The sequence below is a fragment of the Meles meles genome, chromosome 7 (genome assembly GCF_922984935.1).
Source record: "Meles meles chromosome 7, mMelMel3.1 paternal haplotype, whole genome shotgun sequence".
In the NCBI taxonomy this organism is placed as follows: Eukaryota; Metazoa; Chordata; class Mammalia; order Carnivora; family Mustelidae; genus Meles; species Meles meles.
Window position 1 is genome coordinate 136,812,462 of NC_060072.1, and position 25,587 is coordinate 136,838,048.

Genomic DNA, 25,587 nt, shown 5'->3' on the forward strand with positions numbered 1-25,587 from the left:
AGAGGCCCAATTTGGATGAACTGCCTGCAAAACCTTTATGAGGAGACAGCCAGAAGGAAGTCAGCTGGATATATGTGTTTGGAGCTCAGGAAAGGAAACCAGGATAGAGTCATAGATTTGGAAGTCGTCAGCATCAAGACTGTAACTGAAGTAATGTATGTGAGAGGTGGGGAGTGAGGGAAAAGCGGGCTCTCTATGCCAGGGCTGCAAGTGTGGGCAGGAAAGGAATTTGTCAGAGGAACCTGAAAACAGATTGTTGCTCAGAAATCCTCACCTCCCCTAATGTATGATGGTGGCTGGTGATGTCCAATTATTTGGCTCCATTTCTTTCTCAAGTAACAAAAATTAGTATCTTTTGAATGCTAATTATATCTTGGGCACTTTGCATAAATTTTTAGATATTATTTCCATTTTATATGTAAAAAACTGAGGTTTCAAAGATGTTGAACCACATAGACTGTTATTCCTCAAGGGGCCATGTTATAGTAAACTTAGTGAACTTTATAATCATAAATCTGAACATCTCATCCCCATAACCTCCAAATTCTTCCACAGCTCTCCCCTGCCCTTAGGATAAAATCCAAACTCCACATGATGTTTGTGCCGCTGGCTTCCTTGTCTCACCTTCTATGCCTTGATCCCCCTTCTCTAACCACACACACAAGCCCTAAGACAGGGTCTCCCCACCCCCTACCCTGGAGTTAATAATCAGAATCCCGACACTCATTCTCTGAGAAAATGGTTCATTAAGTCTGGGGTAGGGCCTATAATTTTTTTTTTAATTTTAAAAATCTCTCCTGTGATTCTAAACTTCACCAGTATTGGGAACATTGCTTATTCATCAGTCCTTCAAGTTCATGTCCTCAAACATGCCACTTGCAGATCTCCATGTCTTTGCATATGGCTTTTTGGTCTATTTTCCCACTAGTTTGGGACTTTTCATGTGGTCTCAGCTACTGACTACGGTACGATTCCCTTTAAGGAGCTTTCTTGAACTTCGAGTGTGGGTTGAGCTGTTCTATATTATAGTACTTCCTACTGTCTGCCGTAGTGGCTTATTTATTTGCCTTTGACCTAGAACATATGTTCCAGAAGGGCAGGGACACTTTTCTGTCTTGTTTATTGTTGTATGCCCAGTTTCTATGAAAGTTTCTATGCCAGTTTCTAGAAACGACACTGACTTAATTTGTAAACTCACAGCTACAAAAGGAAGCTTTTGCCAAGGACATAACAAACCAAACCAAACCAAAGTTCTAGTGAATGGTGAGTGATAGACCCCAAGCAGGTTCATCTCAAATATAAGTAGAAAGCATCTTCTCCACAACACGCTTCCTCTCCTGGTTGCTATGGGAGGTGTGTGAGCAATAGTACTGGCCCTTGCTCTCAGTATCACATTTAAATACCATCTCTGCAAAGACATACTTTTATATTCTGATGTATTAATAAAATTATTTTGAAAATATTTGCCATTTTCCCTAAAATTCTATAATAAAGCTTTTTACATAAAACAAAAGGAATGATGATCCTTTTAATTGTATTCTACACTGCCACCTTACTATACTTCTGTACACTAGGATGCAACCAAATCAAAAGATTGAAAGTTAATTTATTAACCGTCAGTAAAATAGCCCACATAATTTAGTCCCAACGGCCCCTTTGAAGCACTTAGTGCTCAGCTGCTTAGCGGTAGTTGTTGTAGTACTCTTTCCATGTTGTAGATGAAGAAAATCTTAGAGAAATAAATTAATATGTGACAAGTGAAATGAAAAATGGCAGAGAAGGATCTGAATCCATGTCTGTCTGACCCAAAGCCACTACACAATACTGCAATTACGTGAATCCCAACCACACACTCAGCCCAGGTGAAATAAAATTCATAATCCTAACCATATCCTTGGTCCAGATGCACATGGAAACTCAAAGGGAAAAAAATGGCTTTTAGAATTTCAGGGAACTTCACAATGTAGCCCCTGAACTCTACTTTTCAGATGATGTTATTTGTGTCAGTAAGCTAATTTACTTGTCAGTTATGAAATTACAAAACAAATTCTTTTTCTCAAGAAAGACTGGAGAAATTGCAGGAAGATGATGGTGGCATATTCTTTGAATCTCCCTAAGAAAACAGAGAAGTTAGTGGCAGCAAAATAAAAACACACAAATGCTAGGTGACAAGTTATCTTTATGGACCCTCAAGTACAAACAGATTGGGACAAACTAACAAAGCTACATGATCTAAGAAATTAGAAGACTGCAGAGAGAAGGCAGAATGACTTATGAAGGCTGTAGAACCAGGGAGCTCCGTCTGCCATTAGGTCTCCCTGGAAAGTTCTGGAAAGCTCAGGAATAGCACGATGGACTTACCAGGCTCTGATTAATGGATAAACCAAAATGCCCCCAGGTTTGACAGTGCTAGAGCATTCTATGGTCTGAGTTCTCTGCATTTGCAGTACTACCAACTGAAGGCTTCTTCTGGGTTGAAGCCCCATACCAAAGAGGAACTCCTGGGAGTTGCATCCAAACAGAACAAGGCAAGGACAATGGGATGAAGGAATGATAGAGTCCAGGTAAAAAGAGAGAAGAGGAGCAAAGGAGTCAGAGTCTACTCTCCATCCTTGGGAAAATAACAGAAGCGGGATCTTGAGAAGCATGAAATTAGAAATGAAACTCTGGCCCACATCTCCCTCTTAAAACAAAATGAGAACTTATTTCACTTAAAAATGAGCAAAACAAAAAGGCCATGTAAATTTCCATAAAGAATTATTATAAGAAAAAGAATTAGCTGGGGCACCTGGGTGGCTCAGTAGGTTAAAGCCTCGGCCTTCGGCTCAGGTCATGATCCCAAGGGTCCTGGGATCGAGCCCCACATCGGGCTCTCTGCTAGGCAGGGAGCCTGCTTCTCTTCCTCTCTCTGCTTACTTGTGATCTCTCTCTCTCTGTCAAATAAATAAAATCTTAAAAAAAAAGAAAAAGAATTAACTGAAAGAAAATCACAGAAGCAATGGAAAGAAATATCAATTAGAATTATCAAAGTTCATAAGTTAAGTGATTAATCAAGAAAAAAAACCCCAGTTTTTTTTTTCATTTTATTTATTTTTTCAGTGTAACAGTATTCATTGTTTTTGCACAACACCCAGTGCTCCATGCAATACGTGCCCTCCCTATTACCCACCACCTGTTTTTAAAGGCAAGTGAAACCCATCCACGAAGAATTAGAAATGGAAGAAAAATTCATTTTGAAAATGAAGAGCAAATTAGAAGTAGTACAAAAATGAGCATATATAAATGGGTAATATCTTAAAAAAATAGGATATGTGAAGAATCTGAAATGATGGGGAGAAAGCTAACAAAAAATTCAAAGACTAGGCAGAGAAAATAGCATACATATGGTGAGTTCTTAAGAAGGAAACAAAGCAATATAATAGAGCAAAATTTTAAAACCATGATTCAAAACTCTCTCCTGAAATAAATAAAACCTGAGAGTATATTTAAAAGTCACCCTATATACCTGGGGAAATAGGCCCAAGAATGTGCTAACATAGAGAAATATTCTAGTACAACTGCTGGACATTAATAAAAAAGAAAAAAATTATTTGCTCATCTAGGCAAAAGACCAAGTTACTTGTCAGGGAAAGGATAAGATATTATCTTAAGCCTTTTCAGCAGCAGTGTTTTTATGCAGAGGGAAAGGGAGTAATGTATGTAAGCAACCTCAAGAGAAAATGTGAGTCAGTGTTCTAGTATCCAGCCCAAATGACCTTCAACTATAAAACTGTTATAAACATGGAAGACTCCAGGGGATGTGTTAACACAGGACCTTCTGAGAAGTCGACTCGAAATTGACTGTCAGATCTCCAAAGAAACTAGAAAGACATCAACGAAAGGATGGCGGATTTCCTAAAATGCCCTTCTGGCTTCACTTCCTTCTGGATGAGGTTTAAATCATTAACATGATTCAAATATTTTCCCAGTTTGGCTCAATCTCACCCTCTGGTCATATTGCACATTGTACCCGCCCCCCCCCCCCCATTTCTTAAAGATTTTATTTGTTTGAAAGAGAGAGAGGGAGAGGAGAAAGAGGGAGAGAGAGCATGAGAAGGGGCAGGGTCGGGGGAGAAGCATACTCCCTGCCAAGCAGGGAGCCCAATGCGGGACTCAATCCTGGGACTCCAGGATCATGAGCTGAGCTGAAGGCAGTGGCTTATCAACTGAGCCACCCAAGTACCCCCATTGTACCCTTTTATATAAATTATATTGCAGCTCCTAGGATTACTGGTGTTCCCTAAAGTGCCATGTTGTTGTACATCTTTGGCTACATCATTTTCTTTACCTGGGTGCCCTTCTAAACTCCTAGAAACTTCTACTCAGTCCTGAACTGACTCCTTTTAATAGTAGCTTAAATAACATTTCCTCCATAAAATCCACCACCCTCCCCTTCTCAGTATGGTTCACTTCCTCCCCTGCACATTCCTATATATGTTTTTCTCCAAAATTCATTCCCTCATTCTCTCATATTTGCCAAGGCTTCATTTTCTTTGGGTGTCTAACTCTCACACAGAAGCCCTGCAAAAAGTGCTTCTATACCCTAGAGGTAAAACTTGACTGGCTTAAGCCTATCACAGAAGTCTCATTCCCTCTGCCATTGTTTAGTGGTGGGCTAGATATGGCCCAGTGATGGCCAGAGAGTTCTGAGATGATGTCTCCTAGGAATTTTCTAGAAGTTTTAAGGACTAATCACAGGTCACACTGATAATGACAGAGCAGAAAGAAGAAAACAGCCTGGGGTCTTTGATGATATTGTTGAGCTATTGAATCAACCAGGCCCAAAATCCGATTTGTCCATTTAAAACCAAAGGCATCCTACAGCCACATTTTTCATTCTATTGTAATTGTTTTCTACTGGGTCCTTTCCCTATGAATTTGTAAGCTCTTCAAGAACAGAGCCACCTGGTCTTGTTCTTTGACTCTCATTTGGAATATGGTCTGGTGTCTGTTACACAGTAGACTCCAATAAATGTTTGCTGAATTGTGAAAAAATAAAAGTAATGAGGGGACTATGACTTTAAGATCCTTGGCCACAGTCCCAAATGTTAAAAAAAAGCATTAATTATGTATTAATAATGTAACTATGTAAAAGGAATATAAATGGGTAAGGCCAATTCAACCCCATAATCTAGTGACTTCCTGGTTGTCTCACTGCTTTATCAGTAGAGACAGTGAGTCACAGCACTGGGGACGTACTGGGAGAGGTAACAACAGTGATCACATCTGCTTAGGCTCCAATAACTTCCTAAGGTGCATGGTATGAGATAGAAGAAGCCAAAGTCTCAATGAGATCATGGGCATGGCTCACCAAGGTCTTGTAATGTTTATAATCTGGGACAGTGAAATGTTAGACTCAAGCCCATGGGTCCTGCCAAAGTTTGTTTATTTGTTTGGAAGGTGAGACTTCTCTCTCTCTCTCTCTTTTAAATTTTATATTTAAAGATTCTAAACATATGACATCTTGCCTCACATAGTTTCTATGGAAAGGGAGACAGTATATTTGAGGATGGAAAAAGTAATTATTCTGCCAAAACTGTCTTTCACTAATGCTAAACGACTGGGCAAATTCAACACATTTTCCACCTTCTCACATATCTTAAAAACTAGTCTTTGCCAATTTGCCACTGGTGCGATACTGGTTGTGCACAATTCAAATTTTTATCTGTAATGCAAAACCCCCCAGATACAATAATAATAATAATAATAATGACGACAGCCTAGCATTTTGCAGTTTACAAAGGCCTTCCACATAGGTATGTCCTCAGATCCTCACACCTCTGCCTTCAGGAGGCATGAAATCCCCATTTTACAGATGGGAAGGGTCAAGGTTTATGAATAATTAGTAACAAAACTAAAAATTAACCTTATGTTGCCCGATTTCTCATTTTCGCTCTATACTGTGTGCTTAGACTTGGAAGTGCCAACAATTCTATTTGCCAGATTAGACCTAGTTTATAAACAGAAGACTCTTCACAATTTCGAGGGCTAATCATTCCAAAGAGATGAAGCTATTTTGCCAATGACAGTTCATGAGACAAACAAAAACAGTAACTGAAAGAGAGAATATGAAGCATCTTTATAGTGTCATTCAAGTAGTAAAGCTGGAATGGGTGAATAAGTAGGAAAATGTGTCACATTCAAATTAACCAACATCGAGTCAAATACACAAAATAGGACCAAAAATGTAAAGTAACAGAGTACTTTTGGTTAAAATTCAACTAATAGGAAAATAGTAAGGCCTTATTTACAGATTGATGAATAAAACAGAAAATTGGATGTTTTGGCATAGAGCAATTAAACTAATGGGTATGAAATTCCTTCTTTTGCCTCCAGCGAAAAGAACTGGCAGTTTTCTGATGAGGTGAGATATACATAATGCAACTTTAAAGCACATACAAGGCAAGCGTAACATGACTTAAGAACAAAAATTTTTAACCAGAAGGGCTATAAAAACACTGTTTTGTGCCATACAGAGACCATACAATGCATAACACAGTATTTGAAAAAGATTTAAAAATAGCACATTGCATATAAAAAATTCCAAAAATGCTACATTCACGTTGGAACAGCATGTCAGAGAAACCAAAACTGAACTGGCAAATCTTGTCCTAAAAGTATATTCGTTCTATCAAATGCTTTTAAAATTCTAAATACAACATATATGCAGAAGAATAGACTGTTTGTGTGGCTCTATCTATCACAGTAAGATCCTTGTTCTGGTTCTAGGAGTTAACAAGTCCCACAGCTTAAAAACAAACTACTGATTTAGAACTATCTTACATTTTCAAATGTAGTTCTTCAAAAATCAGAGTTAGGATATCATTTATTACCTTTTTCCTTCTGGCCTGAAGGAAAAGTAAATTAATTTCAGGTAAAATAAATGAATCAGTATTCACAGTGTAGACTTACATAGGTGAAAATGTATTGTACTTTGAGGGTAGCTTTATCAAATTAAATCACAAAAATTAAAGAGAATAAATGTAATGGTTCTGATTTTCTTTACTTCTCCAGCCTAATTTAAGATAATTTTCTTAGGCATCACAGAGAACTGTGATTTTTCCATTTTACTATGTCCTGTGCTGATACCATTTTAGATATAATATTCTGTTAATGAGGAGGTCTAAAGAGTGAGAAACTATTATGTACCCAGAGGTTTAGAGAGTTAATTAAATGACATTCTTAACCAATGATGTCTTTTTTTTTTAAGATTTTATTTATTTATTTGACAGAGAGAACAGCAAGAGAAGGAGCACAAGCTGGGTGAGTGGAAGAGGGAGAAGCATGCTGCCCACCAAGCAGGGAGCCCGATGTGGGGCTCGATCCCAGGACCCTGGGATCATGACCTAAGGAAGAAGGCAGACACTGAATGACAGAGCCACCCAGTCGCCCCACCAATGCTGTCTTTGAAAAAAGCATATAAATAGTACAAGGAGCTGAACAAATATAAGTCATTTTATTATGAAATAGCTATTACATAGATCTGCATGTGCCTATATCTATGCATATATGTATATATATTGCTTTTTTTTGAATTGTTGGTCTACTCTTTTCATTTCACAGGTACAGATCTGTGATTCATCAGTCTTACACAATTCACAGCGCTCACTACAGCACGCACCTTCCCAATCAATGTCCAGGATCCAGCCACCCTATCCCTCTTACCCACCTCCACTCCAGCAACCCTCATTTTGTTTCCTGACATTAAAAGTCTCCTATGATTTGTCTCCTTCTCTGGTTTTGTCTTATTTCATTTTCCCTCCCTTCCCCTATGATCCTGTCTTGTCTCTCCAATTCCTCATATTAGTGAGGTCAGATTATAGTTGTCTTTTTCTGGTTGAATTATTTCATTCAGTGTAATACCCTTTAGTTCCATACACATCATTGCAAATGACAGAATTTCGTTTTTTGATGATGGCATAATACTGATTGACTATTGTGGACATTGTCTTTATAAACATTGGATGCAGGCACCCCTTTGGTTCACTACATTTGTATCTTTGGGGTGAATGCCCATCTTTGGGGTGAATACCCAGCAATTGTTGGGTCATAGGTAGTAATATTTCCAAATTTGAGGAATCTTCCTCAATTTCCTTCATAAGTATTCTATAGTTTTCTGAGTAAAGATTCTTTGCCTCTTTGGTTAGGCTTATTGCTAGGTATCTTATCATTTGGGGTGCAATTTAAATGGGATCTACTCCTTAATTTCTCTTCCTTCTGTCTTGCTGTTTGTGTATAGAAATGCAACTGATTTCTGTGCATTGATTTTATATCCTGACATTTTAATGAATTCCTGTATGAGTTCTAGCAGTTTTGGAGTGGAATCTTTTGGGTTTTCCACATAAAGTATCATATCACCTCCAAAGAGAATGAGTTTGACTTCTTTGCCGATTTAGATGCTTTTTATTTCTTTTTGTTGTCTGATTGCTGAGGCTAGGACTTCTAATACTATGTTGAATAGCAGGTGAGAGTGGCCATCCCTGCCTTAAGGGAAAAGCTCTGTTTTTCTGCATTGAGAATGATATTCGCTGTGGGTTTTTCATAGATGGCTTTTATGATATTGAGGTATGTACGCTCTATCCCTACACTCTGAAGTTTTTTTTTTTTTTGTATTTTTTAATTTTTTTTCAGCGTAACAGTTTTCATTGTTTTTGCACAACACCCAATGCTCCATGCAATATGTGCCCTCCCTATTACCCACCACCTGGTTCCCCCAACCTCCCACCCCCACCGCTTCAAAACCCTCAGGTTGTTTTTCAGAGTCCATAGTCTCTTATGGTTTGCCTCCCCTTCCAATTTCCCTCAACTTCCTTCTCCTCTCCATCTCCCAATGTCCTCCATGTCAATTCACTCTGAAGAGTTTTGATCAAGAAAGGATGCTGTACTTTGTCAGATGGTTTTTCTGCATCTATTCAGAGTATCATATGGTTCTTGTTCTTTCTTTTATTAATATATTGTATCATATTGATTGATTTGTGGACATTGAACCAGGAAAGAATCCCACTTGGTCATGGTGAATAATTCTGCTAATATACTGTTGGATCCTATTGGCTCGTATTTTGGTGAAAATTTTTGCATCCATGTTCATCAAGGATTTTGGTATATAATTCTTTTTTGATGGCATCTTTGTCTGGTTTTGGGATCAAGGTAATGCCAAAATGAGTTTGGAAGTTTTCCTTCCATTTTTATTTTTTGAAACAGTTTCACAAGAATAGATATTAATTCTTCTTTAAATGTTTGGTAAATTCCCCTGGGAAGCCATCTGGGTCTGGGTTCTTGTTTTTTAGGAGATTTTTGATGACTGCTTCGATCCCCTTACTAGTTATGGGTCTGTTCAGTTTTTATATTTCTTCTTGGTTCAGTTTTAGTAGTTTATATATCTCTGGGAATGTATCCATTTTTTCCGGATTGTCAAATTTGCTGGTGTATAGTTCCTCATAGTATGTTCTTATAATAGTTTGTATTTCTTTGGTATTGGTTATGATCTCTCCTCTTTCATTCATGATTTTATTAATTTGGGTCCTTTCTCTTTTCTTTTTGATAACTCTGGCCAGCGCTTTATCAATCTTATTAAGCATTTCAAAGAAGAAGCTCCTGGTGTCTTTGATCTGTTCTACTGTTCTTTTGGTTTCTAGTTCATTGATTTCCGCTCTGATCTTTATTATTTCTCTTTTCCTGCTGGGTTTAGGCTTTCTTTGCTGTCCTTTCTCCAGCTCCTATAGGTATAGGGTTAGGTTGTATACTTGAGACCTTTCTTGTTTCTTGAGAAAGGCTTGTATTGCTATATACTTTCCTCTCAGGACCACCTTTGCTGCATCCCAAAGATTGTGAACCATTGTATTTTCATTTTCATATGTTTCCATGATTTTAAGAAATTCTTTAATTTCCTGGTTGACCCACTCATTCTTTAGTAGGATGCTTTTTAGCCTCCATGTATTTGAGTTCTTTCTAACTTTCCTCTTGTGATTGAGCGATAGTTTCAAGGTATTGTGGTCTGAAAATATTCAGGGAATAATCCCAATCTTTGGTGCCGGTTGAAACCTGATTTGTGACACAGGATGTGATCTATTCTGGAGAATGTTCCATGTGCACTAGAGAAGAATGTGTATTCTGTTGCTTTGGGATGGAATGTTCTGAATATATCTGTGAAGTTCATCTGGTCCAGTGTGTCATTTAAAGCCTTTATTTCCTTGTTGATCTTTTGCTTAAATGATCTGTCCATTTCAGTAAAGGGTTTGTTAAAGTACCCAACTATTATTGTTTATTGTTGATGTGTTTCTTTGATTTTGTTATTAATTGGTTTATATAGTTGGCTGCTCCCATGTTAGGGGCATAGATATTTACAATTGTTAGATCTTCTTGTTGTACAGACACTTTAAGTGTGATATAGTGTCCTTCCACATCTCTTATTATAGTCTTTGGCTTAAAATCTAATTTGTCTGATACAGGGATTGCCACCCCAGCTTTCCTTTGATGTCCATTAGCATGGTAAATTGTTTTCCACCCCCTTACTCTTATCTGGAGGTGTCTCTGGGTCTAAAATGAGTTTCTTGTAGACAGCATATTGATGGGTCTTGTTTTTTCATCCATTCTGATACCCTGTGTCTTTTGATTGGGGAATTTTGCTCATTTACACTCAGGGTAAATGATACGAATTTAGTGCCAATGTATTGCCTATATAAGGTGACTGTTACTGTATCTTGTCTCTCTTCCTTTCCGGTCTGTGTTACTTTTAGGTTCTCTCTTTGCTTAGAGGACCCCTTTCAATATTTCCTGTAGGGCTGGTTTGGTGTTTGCAAGTTCTTTTAGTTTTTGTTTGTCCTGGAAGGTTTTTTTGTTTGTTTTTGTTGTTGTTGTTTTTTTTTAATCTCTCCTTCTATTTTTCATGACAGCCTAGCTGGATATAGTATTCTTGGCTCCATATTTTTCTTGTGTAGTGCTCTGAATATATTATGCCAGTTCTTTCTGGCCTGCCAGGTCTCTGTGGAATAGGTCTGCTGCCAGTCTAACGTTTCTACTGTTGTAGGTTAGACCTTTTGTCTCAGGCTGCTTTCGGGATTTTCTCTTTGTCTCTGAGACTTGTAAGTTTTACTATTAGATGTTGGGGTATTGACCTATTTTTATTGATATTGAGGGGGATTCTCTGTGCCTCCTGGATTTTGATGCCTGTTTCCTTCCCCAAATTAGGTAAATATGATGAAGGGATGGAACATGACTGCAATGATGAAAATTTTAAAAGATTTTAAAGAAGGAGTTGGTAAATTGCTTGATAAAAGAAAAAGAAAAAAGAGAGGGAGAATGTGATCTGGCAGGAGTCTAGAAAAAAGCCATACACTAGATTTAGGATATTTTGGTCTGTTAGAAGAAACTGTATCCCAAAATTTTGAGAGAAAGAAACAAGAAAAAAAATAGAAAAATAAAAAAAATTAAAAGAATTGGGGTGCCTGGGTGGCTCAGTGGGTTAAAGCCTCTGCTTTCGGCTCAGGTCATGATCCCGGGGTCCTGGGATCGAGCCCCGCATCGGGCTCTCTGCTCAGCGGAGAGCCTGCTTCCTCCTCTCTCTCTCTCTGCCTCTCTGCCTACTTGAGATCTCTGTCTATCAAATAAATAAATAAAATCTTTAAAAAAAAATTAAAAGAATTAACTTTGAAAGACTAAAGAATCATGGGGGAAATGTCATGAATTTTATGTGCTGTATTCCCATAGTGCTGAAGTTTTGCAGTTCTCATTGATCCGTAAACTTGGTCTTGGCTGGATGTTCTTGCTGATCTTCTCGGGGAGGGGCCTGTTGCAGTGATTCTCAAATGTCTTTGCCACAGGTAGATTTGTACCACCCTTGCCAGGGGCCAGGCTAAGTAATCTTCTTGGGTTTGTTCTCAATAGCTTTTGTTCCCTGAATGCTTTCCGTATATCTTTGGAGGATGAGAATGAAAATGGTGGCCTCCCAATCTCTGGCCCTGGAGGAGCCAAAAGCTTGGGGCCCCCTTGTTCAGTGCACCCTCAGAGAGAAGCAGCCAATCCTTGTCTCCCTCAGGTCCAGCCGCACTCCATGCTCACCTTGCCTGTGACTGAGCATTTCTGTCTCTGGCACACGATCCCATTTTGAATCTTGAAACACAGCAGATTGCTGCAGCATACTCCTGCACTGTTCCTCCCGGTGGAGGAAGTGGGGGGGTCTCCCCGGATCTGTGGGGTCCCTGCTCGAAGAGTAGTGGCCCCATAGTGCTGCAGATCTCAGTTTATAGCAACCCTGAACTCAGAGCCCAGTCCTCAGCTAGGTTTTGCAGCCAGCTTCCCCACTCCGATACTTGGGAGCTCTGCCACACTCAGGCACCCCCAGTCTTTCTGTGACCCTGAGGGTCCTGAGACCACACTGTCCCAGCAAAGGCACCACCCCCCACTTGGCCACTAGAGCAACATCCACCCATGAAGCAGACTTCTAAAAGTTCCAATTTTGTGCTCTGCTGCTCTGTCACTTGCTGGTAGCTTGCTGATGGAGCCCCCACCCCCACCCCCATCATGGTCTGTCTTCCCAAATGTCACCTCTGATTCACTTCTACACATGTCCTACCTTCCAGAAAGTTGTTGCTTTTCTGTTCATAGAATTGCTGCTCTTCTTTTCTTTGATCCCCTATTGAGTTTATAGGTGTCCAGAATGGTTTGATAACTCTCTAGCTAAATTCCTGGGACTAGACAAAATTTAGGTCTCCTACTTCCTCTGCCATCTTGCTCCTCCCCCCACTTAATTTTTTAATATTAAATATATTGGGAACTTTTTCCCATTTGTACTCAATAACACACAGATTAAAATGAGTAAAACAGTTTCAGGTCAAGATCCAGTCAGATGCCTCCAAAGAGCAAGTTGTGTGGACCAACCTAAGAACAACACTTGAGACCATAATCTTGACAGAAAAAAAAGTTTAACTATATGAAATATTGTACTCTAAAAAACCCAAGAGTCTTCCATTTATGGAGAGTCTGTTTTCTAAAGTTTACTTGTTGGGTCTATTACATCACATTTTTCTGTAAATGTGTGGTTAATATCTCAGTTTGACAAATAAGAATCCATTTAACTCATAATGAATGAACCTGAAATATAACATACTAACTATAACCAATCCTCATTTTCATGCATGTTCTAATATTTGAAGCCAGATATCTTGTCTCCCTCATCTTCTGTGATGTGTATTTTTAACCAATTTTCACGTGAAATGATTTTCTTAGGTCTCCCCTCTCTGTTATCAAAGTTTCTCTTAAAACACACCCAGAGTTTAACACAATTCCAGATGTGGTCTGACTAGGGCACAGCACATTGGAATTCTTATCTTTCATGAAGTAGACACATTACTTCTGCTAGTGTGGCTAACCACATGCACTATTGCAGGAATTACATTACCCTATTTGTTCACATTAAGCTTTGAAGTCAGTCCAAATTCCTTTATCTTTTCTAGGTGAATTATTATGCAGCCAGTACTCCCACACCCTGAATTTATGGGATTTCAGCTTCCTTTTATTGCATAAATTAGATTGAACAATTTTCATATAAAATAGATAAGATTTTAGATGTAAATTTCACTTTGTAAAAGGGAATTTCTATGTAAAACTTAGAAAAACTAAGAAAACCACCTGGCTATTTTGAGGTAACTAGTTTATCTAAGCATTCTTATGTTTAAAAAAATTCCTTAGGGAGATATAAAATATAGTTTTTGAGGCAGTAGTTCTCACACTGTGTTGTACATTGGGATTCCAAAGGAAATTTTTAACTTTCTCTAAGCTCAGGTTGGACCTCATACCAGTTAAATCAAAATTATCATGGTGGGGATCCAGCATCCATACATAGCTCTAGATGGTCCCAGTATACACCAAAGTTTGAGAACCACTGGTTTAAAAGTTTAAGTCATATGGTAAGAATACCTGGGGGCACATTCCAGTTTCATCATTATTAGCTATAAGACTTTGAGCAAGCTATGTAACTTCGCTAAGCTTCTCTTTCATCATCTCTGAAATGGAGCTAATATTATTTCTCTCTTAAGGGTTATTAAAAGGATACATATAAAACATATAACAAGGTGCTTGGCATATTATATAGCTGTTCCTACTGTTATATTTTCTAATATTTTGAGAATGTATGTGTTACCAATAGTTTGCACAACAAAATATCAAATTAAGGAATAACCACTTGGAATTTATTTGATTTCACAAGTCATTCACCCTTATTAATATATTCAATATATATAACTCAGCAAAATACTTAGTACATGTTCAGTCCTGTTTAAAACCCAAACAAAGAATTGGGTTTTACATACATCCTTGATTGTTATTAGATAATAAATCTATCTTTATTTATATCATTAAAACCACTTTCATTCATGCATTCATTCATTTGGCAAATTAGGACCCTCAGAAATATTAAGATATTATTTTATGTTGTGGGATTCAAAAGAAATAATTTGGTTTCACATTATAATCACCTGGAGTAATTTTTTAAAAGATTTATGTATTTATTTTAGAGACAGAGAGCAAAAGAAAGAGGTGCATAAGTGGGGTAGGGCATTAGGTAGAGGGATAGGGAGAGAGAGAATCTCAAGTAGATTCCCTACTGAGGACAGAGCCCCGTCCTAGGATTTTGTGATCATGACCTGAGCTGAACTCAAGAGTCCGACACTTAACTGACTGAGCTACCCAGGTGCCCCACCTGGAGAGGTTTTTTTTTAGCAGTATGAATGCCTAGACCTCAACTTCAATATATAGAATGGGGATAGGGCTCTTGCATAAGAATATATTTTTTAAAACCCTTGAAGGTAATGTGTATCTAGAATAGAGAATAATTGATGTTCACAATTCAGATTGTGTTGTTATTACTTACAGGGTCAGAGCATTGGTGGTGAGCTCAAGTGCCCACATTTAGTTTAAAATTAGAGGAGGGAGGACACTTCTGAAATCTCCTCTAACAAGAATTAGAACACCAGCAAAAATTAGCAAACGTAATTTTTTTCAGAATTCTAGAATTTAATGAAAACCTTATAACTCATCATGTTTATGCAAGAAAAATGGCTGAATCTCAGTAAGAACAGTGAGTTTCTCGCATTTAAAAACTTTTCCTATTCTCACCTCTCTCACTCCAGGTTAGTAGTAGTCTTGAAACCATAGTTCTGGGAAAACCTTCAGCCTAGCAGCCATAGGAGGGGAAGAATGGGTTTGGAGCTCCTCCCCAAAACCCCCATTCCAACAGAATGGTTGCAATTTGAGATGGTAATATTAGTTGGGACAAATAAGAGGCTGGCTAAAACATAGTTAAAAGGAAAATCTTAAAAATGGGATATCCACAGAAGGTTTTGAAAAACTCCAACCTATTTGTAGGGATCTGAAATACCATAAATAAGTGCAGGACTATGGTCATGGGCAGAAAAGAACTGAGATAGCCCTAAATGCTCACCTCCAGCTGACCTTGAGGCTCTACACAAGCAGAAATGAAGGGTAAAGTTGTAAATTATTGGAGTGTTTGATATGTGCCATAAAACACACACAGAACAACTCACCAAAGGATGAGAAACCTAGTGGTGCAGGGAATTTAAGGAAATCTCTGTCAACTCATTAGCTGACCAATAAGGTAACTGAGCAGAAATCTCAGTGGCCACAATGACAAGAACACAGAGATTATAGAATTAGTCCAGGAAAATCACTAACAAACAACAGCAAAAATAGCAACAAACAGCAAAAATATACCCCTAAGATGGGGAAAATTGGAGTTTCAGAGATTCTATATTATATTATATTATTTAAAATACTAACTTTCTTTCCCAAAGAAGTTATGAGATACAAAGAAAGAGGAACATATACCACAAAATATAACCAAGGAAAGAAAACAGTCAATAAAACTGGACCCTAAGGAAATCTGTACCAGCTTGGACTTAATAGACAAAGACTTTAAATCAGCTATTAAAAATACATTCCAAGAACTAAAGGAAACCATATCTAAACAATTGAAGTTTGAGACCATATCTTGGGAAGTAGGGAATATTAATAAAGAGATTGAAATTACATATAAAAAAAGAATTGTTAGAAATTCTGGAGTTAAAAAGTACAATAATTGAAATGGAAAATTCACTTCAGGGACCAACAGCAGATTTGAGCATGAAGAAGAGACTCAGTGAACTTGCAGATGGGCCAGATTATCCAATATGAGGAAACAAAAGAAATGAATGAAGAAAAATGAACACATCCTCAGAGATCTATGAGACACCAGCAAGCATACCATCCTACATATATGAGAGTTTTGGAAAAAGACGAGAGAGAGAAAGGGCAGAAAGAATATTTGAAGAAATAATGACAAACACTTCTCAAATTTGATGTAAAACTTCAACCTATATATTTATGTATCTTAATGAATTTCAAGTAGGATAAACTCAGATATACATACCTAGACACATCATAATCAAATGATGAAGGACAAAGCGAGAATGTTGAAAGCTGTAAATTGTGCTTTTAAGCTGTGCATGACTCATCATGTAAAAGGAAACTTCATTAATAGTAATAGCTGACTTCTCATCAGAAAGCATGGAGACCCTACCAAGATGGTGGACCCAGAAGTTCCAAACACTTGCTTAAATAAACAACTATAGACAACTAATATAACTTCATAGGAGCTCTGGAAACCAGTTAGAGATCTAGCAAAGAAGGAAGACAAAGTCACAATAAAAACTTCAGGAAACTTCCTGGCATATTTACATTCTCTTGTCCCACTTCCTTCCTGGCAATGACCATAGTGTGGTCAGGAGGAAGCAGACCAATTCCCAGCTCCTTCCCTTGGCCAGAAAGGGCAGAATGGAGATTATTTGCAACACTCTAGCCTGTCTGTGCGTCGCCTAAGAGAGACTGATTTCTATCTCACCTGACTCAGAGCTCAGACAGGAAATTGTGGCAGAGTCTGGATCTCAGGTGCAAAAACTATGAAAGGCACTGGCAGGCACTGTGGTGTGGGGGACTGTAGATTCACAATACCTGGGGGCAAAAGATTATAAGCAGAGGAAAATAATAAAACCATCTATGCCCCCAAAGAGAAGCTGGGGTGAGACTCTGAGAAATTAAGACATTTAAAGACAGTCATGAACACAAGGGAATTTTTAAAAAAGGGTACATACAGGCCCAGAGAGGACACATGCCCAGAAAAGATCTGAGGAGAACTTATACCTTCACCCTGGGCCGATTCCAAAAGGAATGACAGGATCTTATTAACTACGGAAGGTCTTCCAAGCCAATCTGGAAAAACTAGAAGAGGTGGATGTTTTTTCAAATGCCCATTTTTCAACAAAAGATCACAAGGCATACCAAGGAATAAGGCAATACAGCTCATTCAAAGGAACAAAACAAATCCTCAGACCATCTCTGAAGGAACACATGTGTCAGAATTACCAGGCAAAGACTTTACAACGATTGTCTTAAGTATGTTCAAGAGCTAAAGAAAAACACAAAGAATTAAAGGAAATAAAGAAAATTATATCATATCCTATATCATTTTCCTTATTTCTTTTAATTTTTTGTTTTCCTTTATAATTTATAATGTATATAAATTATATATACGTGTGTGTGTGTGTGTGTGTGTGTGTGTGTGTATCTTCAAATAGAAATTCTGGAGCTGAAAAGTATAATAGCTGACTTGAAAATATCACTAGAAGGATAAAATCACAGACTCAACTAGGCAGAATAAAGAATCAGTGAACTTGAAGACAGGTCATTTAAAATTATTGAGCCTAAGCAACAAAAAAGTGAAAGATATAGGTCAATATCGGCATTATGGTAGTCACAGAAGAAAACAGAGAGAAAGGGGCAGAGAGATTATTTGAATAAATAATGCCTAATAATATCCCAAATTTGAGTAAATGCATGGATTAACAAGTTCTCTCAAAACATTCCACCCAACAACAGAAGAATATACATTTTTCTCAAGTTCACATGAAACACTGTCCAGGATAGACTGTATTTTAGACCACAAAACCGTCTAAATATTTTTTTAAAGATTGGAATCATACAAAGCATATTTTCCAAACACAATGATTGAATGAAAATAGAAATCAACACCAATAGGAAAGCTAGAAAATTCACAAATATGTGGAAACTAAACAACACACTTGTAAATAATCAATGAATTAAAGAAGAAACCACATCTATTTCCTACAGGAAAAAAAAGATAGAAAAATAGTAGAGAAAAGTAAATGAAATCAAGAGTTGGCTATTCAAAGATCAATAAAATTGACCAACCTTTAGCAGGACTGACCAAGAGAAAAAAAAAGGCTCAAGTAACTTAGATGGGAAATAAAAGAAGATATATAACAATTCCACAGAAACAAAAAGGCTTGTAAGAGAATATTATGCACAGTTGTATACCAACAAATTGGATAGCCTCGATAATATGGGTAAATTTCTAGAAACACATAATCTAATAAGACTGGATCATGAAAAAATAGCAAATCTGAACAGACAAGTCCGCAAATTCAAACAGCACTCAAAAAGCTCCCACCAAATAAAAACCCAGGACTCGATGGCATTACTAGTGAATTCCACAAAACATTTAAAGAAGAATTACCAATAATCCTCCTGAAACTCTTCCAAAGAATTGAACAGCTAACATTCTTGAACTCAGTCTATGAGGACAATGTGATTTTGATATCAAAGCTAGACAGACACTACACAAAAAGAAAACTGTCGACCAGTATTTCTAGTGAATACTGATGCAAAAATTCTCAACAAAGTGCTAGCAAACAAAGTTCAACAGTTCAAAAGGATTATACACAATGACAAAGTGGGATTTATTCCTAGAATGTGTAGATGGTTCAACATAAGAAAATCAGTAAAGGTAATATACGACATTAAGAGAATAAAGGTAAAATCCATAAGAGCATGTCAATTGATGCATAAAAAGCATTTAACAAAACTGAATACCCTAACATGATTTTTAAAAAATATTTTATTTATTTTATTTGTCCGAGAGAGAAAGTGAGAGAACACAAGCAGGGGGAGTGGCAGGCAGAGGGAGAAACAAGCTCCCTGCTGAGCAGGGAGGCGAAAGTGGGACTCAGTCCAAGGACCATGGGATCATGCATGACCTGAGCTGGAGGCAGATGCTTAACCAACTGAGCTACCCAGGTGTCCCACCCTTACATGATTTTTTTTTAAAAGTCAACAAACTCAGACTAGAAGGAAACTATTTCAACATAATGAAAGCCACATAGAAAAAACTCATAGCTCATATTATAATCAATGATGAAAGACTGAAAATTTTTCTTCTAAGATCAGGAGCAACACAAGTATGCCTGTTTTCACCACTTCTATTTGAAATAATACTGGAAGTCCTAGCCAATTGGACTACCTAAGTCCAATTAGAAAAGAAAAAGAAATTTTATTTAAAAAAAATATTTATTTGAGAGAGAGAGAAAGAGAACAAGAGTGTGTGTTCAAATGGGGGAAGCAGAGGGAAAGGGAGAAAATCTCAAGCAAACTCCATGCTGAGCCCCAGGAGGGGCTTGATCTCACAATCCTGAGATGGAGACCTGAGTCAAAACCAAGAGTTGGACTTTTAAGCAACTTGCCACACAGGCACCCTAAGAAAATGAAATTTTAATACCCAAATTGAAAGGAAGAAAAAAATTATCTCTGTTCACAAAAGACATGATCCTCTATGTAGAAAGCCCTAAATTCTACAATAAAATGGTAGAATAATTGAATTCAGCAACATTGTAGGTTACAAAATCAATATGTAAAAATCAGTTGTTTTTATATACTAATAATGAACAATATGAAATGGAAATTAATAAAACAGTGCCAATTACAATAGCACCTAAAAGAATAAAATACTCAGGAATGAACTTTCAATCAAAGATTTGTACACTGAAAACTATAAAACATTGCTAAAGAAATTAGATACAAATAAATGAAGATATCCATGTTTATATATTGGAAGAAGTAATACTGTTTAGATGTCAGTACCACCCATAGTGGTCTATAGATTCAATGCAAACACTACCAAAATCCCATTTTTTGCCATAAATAAATAGATTCATCCTAAAATTCATATGGAATCTTAAGGGACCCTGAACTGCCAATCTTGGAAAAGACAAAGTTGGACTCCTCAAATGTCCTGATTTCAGAACTTACAAAGCTATGATAATTAAAGGAGTAAGGTACTGACATATAAACAGACATGTAGACCAACAGAATAAGATAGAGACCCAGATATAAACCCTTGGGTATTGATTTTGTCGAATGATTTTTGACAAGGTTGCCAAGACCATTCAATGGGGGAAAGGACAGTTTTTCAACAAAGAGTATTGTGAAAATTGGATATCTGCATGCAAAAAGAATGAAGCTGGACCTTAACCTTTTACCATATTAAAAAAAAATTAACTCAGAATGGGTAAAGGACCTAAATATAAGACCTGAATGATAAAAATCCTAGGAGAAAAGAATCCAAAGGACAATGAGCATGCAGAGTTCAGGTCTAGAAGCAGGATAATGTAAATATTCTGGGCACGGAACTCAAATCTATTTCACTTCTTAAAAATAGGGGTACACAAGGGCTTCCACTTTCGTGAAAGGAGGCAGGAAAACATTACTACTAAGTACTGCCTATGGCTACTTCTTATATGATGATGTGTGTCTAGAGAAATGGAGGGATATAAACTTGTGACGAGAAACTTGGGTCTCAGATATCCGAGTCAGTGAATTTTGAGATGGTACAATATCTGATGGCAACAAAGTACAATGTGATCCTGGGAGTTTGTGGACATAATAATATGATCAATTTAATGGATGAGATGATTAATTTAATAAAGTACCTCATAATTAATAACTATACTTTCAAAATAAGATGGTTAAATGGTTCACAAATAGCTAACTGTTGGCAGGATTTTGTACATACCTGTTTAGAATAGGCTATACCTCAGCATTATCAACAATAGCCAAACTACAGAGAGAGACCAAATGACCATTGGCTGATGAATGGATAGAGAATGGAATATTATTCAGCCATCAAAGAGAATGAAATCTTGCCATTTACAATGATGTGGATAGGGCTAGAGTGTATTATGCTAAGTGAAATAAGTCAGTCAGAGAAAGACAAATACCACATGATCTCACTCATATGTGGAATTTAAGAAAGAAAATAGATGAACATATGGGAATGGGGAGAAAAAAGAGAGAGGGAAACAAGCCATAAGAGAGTCTTAACAATAGAGAACAAATTGATGGGGCTGGGGGATGGGCTAGATGGGTGATGGGCATAAAGAGGGCACTCTTGATGAGCACTGGGTGTGTATATAAATGACGAATCACTGAATTCTACTCCAAAAACCAATATTACCCTGTATGTTAACTAAAATTTAAATTAAAAAAAAAAGGTTATAGCTTTGGTTGTAACTTTCCATTTGGTGTATTATACCTCTGTTAATTCCATCCCTTCCTGGACTAGCAACCTGCATTGCAGCCCTTTTTGGAGTAGGGTCTGAGAAGCATATGGGATGAGAGAGCAATAGTAGAGCAAGAGAAGAATCCAGGTGTAAGCAACAGATTTGACTTTAGATGGTGGTCCTTCCAGCTGTAGTCTAAAGATAAGCTGTTTAACACCCTCACTATTGTTTTGGTCCTTCATGTCCCCACTTGAAAATTTGGCATACAGAAAAGATACCTGTAATACAGTTCACTTTAATCTTTTAGGGTTTTAAGAACTGGGGGCCAGATAAGTACATTTTGAATGATTTGGTGACTTAAAAATGATAACAGACCCCAACTAGGCAGGCAGAACACAAACACAGATAACTTTTAAAGAGATTTAAAATTAAAAAAAAAAATAGTGTAGCCTGTTTGGCACATTGTTGGACAGCTATACGTTCTAGGGCCCAAACCTGATCAAATCAAAGCTCACAAACCATGTTTATGGCAGTATTCTTAAGTATGAAACTATACCCCTACACATGCCTTCTCCAGCTTCTCTTTGGCTTCCTGATTGGGCATGGGTCATTGGACGGCTGAAGCTAAACAAAGAGTGATGTCAGATTTCTGTCCTGTTTGATCAGCTGTGTTCTGTCACACCTGGAGTTAGGAAGCTGGCCTCATCCACACTCATAACTCAACATTCCTGGCTAAAATTACCTAAGCATGTATTCCAATCTCACAGAGAGTAACTTTTTCTCTTCTCTTTTGGGGAATCATTCTCAAATGTCTCTGATTAGCTGCTCTGCTTGGAGGAGATCCTTAGGCCACTGGTTTTGAAATTACTAGCAATTATTTTCCTCCAAGATCAAAATTCAGAACCAGACATTATTTTCTAAACAAGTAGCAAAATTAAGTTTAGGAAAGTTACAAAGCCAAATGATCTCATGGGTATATTACTGATTTGGAAGACAGATTGAGTTTTCTTCTTAATTCTACAACTGGCTTACTATACATGCAGAATATTCACTCTAAAATGAGAATACCTGTTTTCTATTTAATTTGTAAGTGGTGGTTATAACATAATATTTTAATATAATTTGCCTTATAAAAAGGCAAACAACATAAAAATGCAATGATATTTTAAGAAAGAAAATGATTCTTACAAACGTCGGTAGAAGACAAGAAAGTAATTAGAAGTGACGTATCAATTATATATTCTTCATATGAGTTTCTGTATTTTTCAATACCTTATTGTTCACAGAGCACAAATTTGAGCTGACTTTCTGCAGCAGAGTTTTGCTTCTTAAGAACAAAGAATTTAATGCATGGATTTTTGCCAGACTCAGCTGTTGCATTCTTTACATCACAAGTTCGTAATACTGAACACCTGTTCAACCACTGTTTTTTCCCCAAAAATGTGTTTGATCATTCAGCTTGAAAGGAACAGCTTTTCACTTCCATTTACAAATCTTTCACACTTTTCACAAAGTACTTAATTGTCTGCAACCATACTTGCGACTCATGAAATTTACTAAATAACATTACTATAGAGGCTCTCTATCCTTTGTAGCAAGCTTAATTGGAAAAAAAAAACAAAAAAACCAACAACAAACTTTTCCTAAGCCTGACTCAAAAAAACCTCTCCTTAAAATGGTACATGGTTAAATAAAATGGCTTAGAAAAATATGCAGTGAATTTTTTGTGGTTAGTTCACTTTAGTTCAGCCTTCTGTTCCTCAGGTCTCGATAGACTGAAGAACACTAGGTAGTTTTCTGGTGGGAATGCTTATTTTCTGTCTTAGTGCTTCAAGTTTTATATATGACCATAAAACTGATTCATATTTCACATTCTGATTTCCCAGTATATAAAGAATGGACAAATAATTATTAAGCTTGCCAAATGTACCTTTTTCACCAAGCACATTTTCTTTACCACTGGGAAGCTATCAGAAACTATTTTATACTAACCTTCTCAAAAATGAAGGACAATTTTATGCTTTCTCATTAAGACCTGGTCTAGTGGCGAAAGTGTCCAAACTCCTTACCACGAAGATCTCACATTCCATTTGTTTTAGGTATCTAACAACTATAAGGCAGTTGCAGTGCAAAATTACATTATGAATCTTTGTCTCAATGATCCCACAATTCACTCTCATTCCCTGATCAGTAACTTTAAATATTCCTTTGCAAGAAAAGATGCAATACATTCACTAGGACTGATTTCCACGTCTCATTTTCTTAACAGATAGATCTGAAAATGTGTTCTAATACACTTGCTGTTAAAAATATAAAAAAATGAATAACATCTGTTTTGAACAGTTGACATTTCACCATATCCATTCCACATGGACTCAAACCTAGTGTGCTTAGGTTTCATGATGCCTGACAGACGTGGCAGGGACCCCGAAATAGCCATAATTTGTCTGAAGTCTTGGCTTGTGCTCTCTTCCCATTTGTGGTGCTCTTAGCCAAACTGACAATGGCTGATTTCTGCTGCATTTCTGTCAGTGCTGTTAATCCAGAAAGGAGGTTCTTTATTTCAGAATGGTGCCAAATCCTATCATTCATAAAAGTTAATCAGCCTAAATGACTTGCAAAACATCTTCTGTGAAAAAAAATGTAGAAATGGTTTTTTTTTTCTTTAATTTCTTTTCGGCGTAACAGTATTCATTGCTTTTGCACCACACCTAGTGCTCCATGCAATACGTGCCCTCCCCAATACCCACCACCTGGTCCTTTCTTAAAAATAAAAGGCAATCTTTCCTCAAAAGTTGAGTCATTAACTTACCTGTAAAGGGGAGGGGTGGGGAGGAGGAAGGAAGAATGGACCAAAATATCTGGCAAGATCTCTTCTGGGGGCGCCTGGGTGGCTCAGTGGGTTAAGCCTCTGCCTTCAGCTCCGGTCATGATCTCAGGGTCCTGGGATTGAGCCCCGCATCGGGGCTCAGAGGGGAGCCTGCTTCCCTACCTCTCTCTGCCTGCCTCTCTGCCTATTTGTGACCTCTCTCTCTCTGTGTCAAGTAAATGAATAAAATCTTTAAAAAAAATCTTTAAAAATGGGCAGAAGATATGAACAGACACTTCTCCAACGAAGACATACAAATGGCTATCAGACACATGAAAAAATGTTCATCATCACTAGCCATCAGGGAGATTCAAAATAAAACAACATTGAGATACCACCTAACACCAGTTAGAATGGCCAAAATTAGCAAGACAGGAAACAACATGTGCTGGAGAGGATGTGGAGAAAGGGGAACCCTCTTACACTGTTGGTGGGAATGCAAGTTAGTGCAGCCACTTTGGAGAACAGTGTGGAGATTCCTGAAGAAATTAAAAATAGAGCTTCCCTATGACCCTGCAATTGCACTGCTGGGTATTTACCCCAAAGATACAGATGTAGTGAAAAGAAGGGCCATTTGTACCCCAATGTTCATTGCAGCAATGGCTATGGTCGCCAAACTGTGGAAAGAACCAAGATGCTCTTCAACGGATGAATGGATAAGGAAGATGTGGTCCATATACACAATGGAGTATTATGCCTCCATCAGAAAGGACGAATACCCAACTTTTGTAGCAACATGGACAGGACTGGAAGAAATTATGCTGAGCGAAATAAGTCAAGCAGAGAGAGTCAAGTATCATCTGGTCTCACTTATTTGTGGAGCATAACAAATAACATGGAGGACATGGGGAGATGGAGAGGAGAGGGAGTTGAGGGAAACTGGAAGGGGAGATGAACCATGAGAGACTATGGACTCTGAAAAACAACCAGAGGGTTATGAAGGGGCGGCGGGTGGGGGGGTGGGGGGGGGTGGGAGGTTGAGGAACCAGGTGGTGGGTAATAGGGAGGGCACGTACTGCATGGAGCACTGGGTGTGATGCCAAAACAATGAACACTGTTATGCTGTAAATAAGCAAATAAAAATAAATAAATAAATAAATGAACCAGAAAAAAAAAAATCTTTAAAAAAAAAAAAAGATCTCTTCTGGTTCCATGATTTTACTGCAAGCTGGATGCCCAGCATATTCAAAAAATGTTTCCTGCCTATATTCTCCTTCAGAACTTATAATCTCATTAAGAAAACAATTTTAATTCACCTAAAAACAACTGCGTATCCAA

General features: G+C 37.5%; 1 protein-coding gene across 2 annotated transcripts in view; it reads right to left on the reverse strand.

The window, feature by feature from the left end:
* Window positions 1-25,587, reverse strand: part of ODAD2 (outer dynein arm docking complex subunit 2) — a 187,145-nt gene that overhangs the window by 62,673 nt on the left and 98,885 nt on the right. Inside the window, exon 17 of one of the 2 annotated variants that reach the window (XM_046012770.1) lies at window positions 23,948-24,069. The exons of the other annotated variant lie outside the window; for it this stretch is intronic. Coding sequence (XP_045868726.1) covers window positions 24,025-24,069 — 45 coding nt within the window. The 3' untranslated portion in view covers window positions 23,948-24,024. Of the gene's footprint in view, window positions 1-23,947; window positions 24,070-25,587 lie in introns of those variants that run through there. 2 annotated transcript variants of the gene reach the window in all.